Here is a 7,861-nt window from a genome sequence, read left to right on the forward strand (position 1 = left end):
TTCAAATTACACACATAATCCACCATCTTGAGACATCGGTGTGTGCTGTAAAAATGTGTGTAGAGCACTCTGATAAAACTGATCTCGCAAAATAAAACCATGTGTATTTACGTGTTTATGTTTGATATGCAAATCAGGCTTGTATTAGCTTTAAAAATATGAACTCAAACATATAAATGTGCGACTTTGCCTCCCCGGTCCTTTCCATGCTGCAGCATTGTTTCAAGCCTCTGGGTGGCAGGAGAGTTCAAGCAATGCTGCATGAATGGTTGGCCTAGATTTACACTGGAAATATCTCCAGCGGGACAAGAGGCAGCTCTGGTTCAGAAATGCTGTTTTCTTTCAAACGTGTATGTTTGTAAGGATGTGGTGTGTTTAACTGTTAGCTTGCAATATATTTGCATAACTATTTTAAGTGTGTATTTGACTTTGAAATGAATGTTCCATGACTTTCCCACCAAGCTTGACTCATTTTCTCTCTCCGTCTTTCTTTCATTGCTTCTTTCTTTCCGTCTTTCTCCTCCTATTTTACTTCCTTTTTCTTTCTAACCTTTCTAATCTTTCTCTCCTTTTTTCCTTCACTTAACTCATTCCTTCCCTTCCTTCCTTCCTTCCTCCCATCCTTCCTGCCCTCAGCTCAGAGGATGGGTCGGACCATGCAGGTGCCATGTGACACAGAGTACCCGGCCTTTGTCTCCGAGAGAACCATCAAAGAGAACACGGGCAACGTTGACTGCGACGGCTGCATCAAGTATGAGACACACAACCGGTCACATGTGAACATAAATGAACACATCAACAAAAATCAAATTTAAGATGACCACTGTGCTCCATAAAACAAGCTAACAATGAAAAATGACTTGTGCTGTCAACTCTCATCTTGCCGAAATATTTTTATCTCTCTAATCCCTGAGATGAGAAACACATTTAAATCATTTGTTGTCTGTTGAAAAACTCTTTTATCCAGACAATCCATCAGTGATAAACATGCAGGCGCACACAGACACTCGCTCTCTTCCCCAGTAGTTTGAAATACAAGGCATTTAGAGATGAGGGAGAGAGGTGGAAAAAAGGCTTCCTTTAAAAATGGGAAAATGAGTGTGGTCCCCATTAACAATTTGGGCTTTTCTGTCAGGCAATTGTGGGGTGTTCTCTGGATCCCTCCAATGGGCCCTTCATTGCTCCCAGCTGTGGAACTGCCAGGGAAGCTCAGAACTGTGTGTGTGTGTGTGTGTGTGTGTGTGTGTGTGTGTGTGTGTGTGTGTGTGTGTGTGTGTGTGTGTGTGTGTGTGTGTTCATTGTGTGTCTGCTGTCGGTACAGCCCCACAAGGTCAGCAGGGTAACCACTGCCCTGGGTGCCAGGAGTAAAATGAGGTTTGGGGATGCAGTCAGACCCCAAACACACACACACACACACACACACACACACACATACAGGCGCAGCACCCTCTCAGACATGCACACCCACCAGCACATACACACATGACATAAGCGTGCTTCAGAGAAGAATGGCCTCATCTCCAATGATGACACCAGAACCGGGATTAGCGGGCAGGGCCGTGAGCTCCGAGCAACATGTCGCCTTCAAATAAATCTTTTTTAAAGCACAATGAATTTGACAAAGTAAAATGGAGTTTTTATTTCGGTTATATGGAACTTTATAGCTCATATTAGTAATAGAGGATATTGGTGATAAACATCTGTTTCACGTTACAGGCTGACTGAGGCCTTTCTCTCATATTTTCATTGGGACACGTGTGTGTACTTTATGCTCTAGGAAATATACCCTAAGCTTTTGCCTGTTAAACCTCTCTTTACTGTACTGTTTGACTGTACGTGTGTGTGTGTGTGTGTGTGTGTGTGTGTGTGTGTGTGTGTGTGTGTGTGTGCATGCGTCTGATGTGGGTATTTGTATTTGTCTCTTGCTTCCTGATGGGTGAAACAGACTGATAGAGCACAAGAAACACTGTAATCTTGTGAATGATATAACAGTTTAAGTGGCCCTATAGGATGACTTAACCTCCATTAATGCATAGCCAGCTTCTCTAGACTGTAACATGAGATTTAGAAAAAAGAGCATGTCATGTCTATAACCAGAGGAGTTCTTCAAGGGGACTATTAGCGACAATACTCGTGGCCATATATCCTACGGCTCCACAGGCTCCTTTTTGTTTCTCTCGACCGTCCAAGACGAGACATGTCCTGAAAAGAGAGAGAGAGAGAGGTTCAAAGTTGCAATGACTTGCAGCTACAGCTCCACAGTCGGACATGTAGACGTGGTTTCATCTGTTAGAGATTCTTGAAACACATCCGTGTCTTTTTTCCGGGGTAACACTAATAACCATGGTATTGCTGAGATAATTGTGTATATTATGAAGCTGTCACTCCTGACATACTACAAGGCTATTTTTTAACACAGCTTTTTGAACCGATTGTAATGTGACAATTACAGAAGTGCTTTTTAGAATAGACAGTATTTAACAACAGAATTGTTACAGTAATCTTTGTGGAAGCAGTATTTATAAATTTGAAAGGTATGTTAACATCTGTTCTGTTATTTTGATATTTTAACTGTCTATAAGTGTTGAGTTTTCTTTATTTTTAGGATAAATTGAGTTCTGATCATTTTTGAATTGAACCTTTCTTTGCAAATAGTCCCCATTTGACATTTTCTGGTGACATATACTATGCGATTTTTCTCACGTAAGCTGCATTTTTACCCACAGCTGCTGGAAATGTGCAGCTTCGAAAAGTAAAAAAAAAAAAGGTAGAAATGCAAAAACAAAAACATCTAAAGTGTAAAAAAAAAAACATCTAAAATCCACCTAAATTATCTATTCCCCCTGAATAAATAAATTAAATGCTGGACTCACGGTACCCGTTTTTCCCCGAAAGTAATAAGAGAAATGGAAATAAAATGACAGCATTGCTCTGAAAACTTGCCTGTCTGTTTGTCGAGATTTTATTGGAGCAATTTCAACTCACTGAATTAGTAATTGTTAAATTACACACAGTAATTACTGGTCACATTTCCCTACTGTGATGACAGATATTTCTGAAAACCGTACAGTGCATGCAGTTATGGTTATGGTTAAGTTATGCAATGATTAAATCATTGGAAAATTTTGAACCTTCTCTACAGGACACACACAAAAAAAAAGTTTTGCATTTAGCCAAAACTGAGCATAGAATAATTTTACCATGAAAAATACAAAAACTTTGCTACTGTTCAGCATTAAAAGCAAAGCATGCAAACCTAAACACTAAACCCACTGTGAATTAGCATCACCTTGTCATAGTTCTAACCCCTAAAATTAGGTTCAATAAAGATGACACTGGAAAGATTAAACATTTTCCTTCGTGATGGAAACATGTTGATAAGCAGAGCTACTTCTTATCAGATTCAGCTACAGATTGTGTGATATGTTTTGTCAGAAGTTTGAGAAGAAGACACGTTCTGTCGCCACGCCATTGTGTTTGTCTTCATCTATTACCCCAGTACATCTATCTAAACCTTGATCTCTTTCTCTTTTACTAACTTATCTGTCTTGCTGTCAGTCTCTATGTCACTCAAAGGGTTGATCTGTCTCTCTGTCATTCTCTATCCTCTCTCAGAGAGACATATTGGATGTCTTTGTTGTCCATTTTTCTTCTGGCCAAAATAACTAGAAGCCACAGCACAAAGGAGGCCATGTCAAGAACACATCTATCTGTTTATATCGTCTGTGTGTCTGTGCAAGAGTGCATGCATTGATGTCTGTCTCTGAAAATCTGTGCATACTGTTTGAATCCACGCGCACGGGTGTGTGTGTGTGTGTGTGCATTCATATGCGGTGTAGTGCTCCCTTTCCCAGCAGTGAGTATGTTCAAGGCCAGCAGCTGTGCTGTCAGGATGTGTTTAAGTCTTTTCTCCAAGAACACTTGCTCTGCTTTCTATCAGCGGGCTGAGCTGGGCCGGCCCGGCACTGTGCAGGGGTGAGCACAGATTATTAAACATCAGCAGATCCTAATTCACCCTGATTGGAACTGGCTTGGCCTGTTTGCTGGGCTGGTTTGGTTTGGTTTGGTTGGTCACGGTGGAATAACTGTATTAGAGTGCGGTGGATTGGTGCTACCCAGGGATTGGAGGCTGTTTGTGGTCAGATGAAATTGGTCATGGTATTGAATTAGAAAGGATGGAGATATTCCTGGAGATATGAGGTTTGTTTCGACCCATCAGGTCTCTCCCTCTTTGTCTTAGTTCCTGTCCTCCTTCACAAGAGTCGAGAAAGTGAATGCGTGTATATTTTTACATCTGCGTGTGTTCACTCAGTCACACGTGCATGTACTCATACGTGTCTGATAAATGCCTCACAGTGAACTTGATAAATCACCCAGCTGTGGCAGAAGAGAGGGAGGGAGAGAAGCAAGAGATAAAGAACGAAAGGGTGACAGAAAGAAGAGATCATTTTTATGACCTCTCTTCTTCATAAAGCTTATCCACGGTCATAAATCACTGGCCAGGAGGGCGAGACGAGGCCTGATCTTTCAGGCCAGTAGAACACAGCCATGGGAAGCTATGAGCACAAAAGTGTGGTTCCCATTTGTCTCCCTTTGGAGTGTTTTATATTCGGCAACACTTCATTGGTGCTCGCCTTGGATGGGATATAACAAAGACAAAAGAAGGGAAGAGGTTAAGGAAGACGTGGGGATGGAGTGAGTTAGAGAAGTATGTGTGTATACTTTATATGTGTGTCTATTAGTGTGAGTCTGTCTGCGTCTCTGTATGTTTATTGACAGCTGGCGGTGAGACAAGTCATCCTCTTCACATGCATCGAGTGGAGTCTCCTCACTGCGTCTCCTCCTCTGCCAGGGGAGAATGTGAACACTCATAACACAAATCCACTGACACACATGGAAATTTACATCATACCCATGCGCCTTGTCTACTCGCCAATCCGGCTCTCAACCTCCCATGCTCCCTCTCTCCTCTTCCTTCCTCATCTCTTTGTTTCTGGCTGTGATTGGCAGGTCCTTTGTGATCCAGCAGATCCCCAGCAGTAATCTCTTCATGGTGGTGGTGGACAACAAGTGCGACTGCAGCATGTTCGAGCCAATCACCATGGACCCCATCGAAATCATGTATATCCTTCACTGGCCAAAGAGTGGAGAGCTGTGGGGGAGGGGGCGGAAATTCTAGCCTCTTTTCTTAATGTATAGAGGAAACAGCACGAGGATAATTTGGATAAAAGCAAGTGAAATTTATAAAGGAGTCCTGTCAAACCTGTAGTTACAGTACAAGATTCATTAACTTCTCACAACAGAAATTAACAATAATCAGCAGCTCACATTTTCAAAGGGATGTGTGACTTTCCAATAAACATTCGGAGCGGCTTCTACACCCAAGAAATACTGGGAAGCAGGGTGTTGGGAAAGAATGAACAAACTAATGAACAAATAAACAAATGGATGAATGGATGGATGGTTCTTGAAGGCGATTTTAAATCCCAACCTGTTGCAATCTCCCACATAGACTCTCCACACTGAAAGAAATATCAATATTATCTGATTATGTTTTTGTTTTATTATTATTGGAGCTGTCTGTTTTCTTCTAGCTCATGCCTTCCAAGTGTCAGAATCATTACAGTCCATTTGTGTCCATTGACGTAACTCTGATGGGAATAACTGAGAGCATCTTAATTTGTGGGGAGACTTTGGGGAGTTTGTTTGCCCTCTACCCCCTCGGTGAATGGAAGAGATGGGAGCATTGTGTTCGACAAGATCTAAAGCCGAGGCTGTGAGACAGCACTCTGCTATGAGTTTTTTTTCACTAGTGTGTGTATATGTGTGTGCGTGAGCTTGGACTGTGTTACTCAACAGTCCACACTGTGATTGGATACTGATCAATAGCAGACACAGCTCGGAGTGGATTCGGACCGAAGGAACTTAGCTCGTCACCGCATACCCGAGCTGGAATCTCCTTCAATGTGCATTTCTCTGAAATTCTGTGCAGTACAGTCATGCTGTATATACATCTCCACCACTGTTTATTTTGTTGTGGAGTGCTTACCGTAGCATAAAGCCTGCTATTCTGTTGCTACGCGACAAAAGAAAACTCATCAAACATTGCTCAAAGTCGGCTCTTTTGTGTGTGTGTGTGTGTGTGTGCACATTGTGCTTTGCGAAAAATATCCCTGCCTCCAGAAGAGCCTCTTTCCATGGTGCTCTCAGAATCATGCATTCCTTTCCATTATAAACAAGAAATACACTCCAGCAGGAAAACACCCTGCAGAGGGTACACATTGTCTGTTATTGCCTTGACTTCAGCTGCACATAATGAATCTCTTAAGTGCGAGAGATTGAAAATGCAAAAGGACAGAAGGCGCCCAGATACCTGTCACCCCTTTCACCCTGAGGTACTTGCACCACGCACACACACAAACACACAGTACCCTCTTTCATCATGCATCCTCCTCTAATTCTGCCTTTGTGTTTTATTAAAATATTCCATGTCTGTCCATGTAATGCCTCTGTCTGTTTCTAGGAGAACTCAATGGAGTGTGGAGGAGCTGCGGGTCTCACTCCGTCTCTTGCGGCAACCCTGCTCTGTGTCCTCTTGGCGCTGTTCCCTAGGTGACCAGAGCTAGCCACGCCTCTCCATCCAGCACTTGACTTGGATCGGCTTGGCTCCGAATACAAAAGAATTGCAATGATGCCACAGAAAAAACCACTCCTGCTGCCCCTTATAAAAATGTGCCCAATTTCAACTCACCACCTACAAAGCCCCTAGCCCAGAGGTACGTCCCTACAAGACACTTATTTGAAAGGATTGGTTATGAATAGCTATCACAGCTGCTAAGTAGTGATCATTAAGGTGCTTTAGCAATATCACACGAGCTACACAGAGAGGTTTTTGGGGGAGATACAAAACATAGTAATAATTCTAACAATGCACTTAGTAGCTTAAAAACTGCACAAGTGGCCCAGTAATACCCACTGACACTGACACCCACGATGTTCAGTCCTTTCAGGTAGCAGCTAAGGGCTGGGTTCTGTAGCTGGGCTTTGAACTGGGCATTAGAACCACGTAACACCAATGTGGAGAAAGACAGGCGCACCTTTCCTTGGCCCACTCTTGACTTTTCATGGACAATAATGATTCTGAAGATAAAAAATAATAATAATAATACTGAAGATGAAGATGATTATATGTGGCGGGGGTTGTAATGAAATGTTTGTCTAATGATCTTTTTTTTCATGTTGAGAAAAAAATAAGTTCCAGTATATGTATATATATATATATATATATACACACACACACACATATATATATGTATATATGTGTGTATATATATATGTGTGTGTATATATATATATATATGAAGAAAAAAAAGAGTTTTATTTATGATTTGCAAGTGGTACCCATAAACTGTGACTATGAGATTTTGAGTCCTCTGATGTGAGTGGTTATTAATATTTGAGCTTTGCCTTATTGAACGATATTGGTCCTGTTTGTGTACTTTTGAAATAAAACAATGTTTAAAATGTATGCTGTTGTTGAAAGGCTCTTTAGCAAAGCTGACCTTGAAAAGAACAATAGACATAATGTGAAGGATCACTTCTCATCCCTATAGATTGTTCTATTGTTGCTGGCAGATTTGACTCATGAAAACGGTATCTGCTTAAATGGTTAGAGAAATGTTTGGCTGCTTTTTGCCCTCCACATGAGTTGTGAGATGTGGCAGGCTTGTGTGTGTGTGTGTGTGTGTGTGTGTGTGTGTGTGTGTGTGTGTGTGTGCGCGCGCGCACACACACACATGCAAGTATTTGTGTGTGTGCATCTGGTGTTTTCCTCTTCTGTCATTCATGTACGCCTGTACCC

The 7,861-nt window shown here is 41.8% G+C and overlaps 1 protein-coding gene across 1 annotated transcript in view; it reads left to right on the top strand.

Annotated features, from left to right (window-relative positions):
* Nucleotides 1-6,616, top strand: part of LOC111219056 (voltage-dependent calcium channel subunit alpha-2/delta-3-like) — a 132,117-nt gene extending 125,501 nt beyond the window's left edge. Inside the window, exons 34-37 of the mRNA XM_022741635.1 lie at nucleotides 637-751; nucleotides 5,011-5,123; nucleotides 6,313-6,395; nucleotides 6,524-6,616. Of these exons, the coding sequence (XP_022597356.1) occupies nucleotides 637-751; nucleotides 5,011-5,123; nucleotides 6,313-6,395; nucleotides 6,524-6,616 (404 nt within the window). The remainder of the gene's footprint in view (nucleotides 1-636; nucleotides 752-5,010; nucleotides 5,124-6,312; nucleotides 6,396-6,523) is intronic.
* Nucleotides 6,617-7,861: the final 1,245 nt, after the last annotated feature.

The sequence above is a fragment of the Seriola dumerili genome, unplaced genomic scaffold (genome assembly GCF_002260705.1).
Source record: "Seriola dumerili isolate Sdu_G_001 unplaced genomic scaffold, Sdu_1.0 BDQW01000056.1, whole genome shotgun sequence".
NCBI lineage: Eukaryota > Metazoa > Chordata > Actinopteri > Carangiformes > Carangidae > Seriola > Seriola dumerili.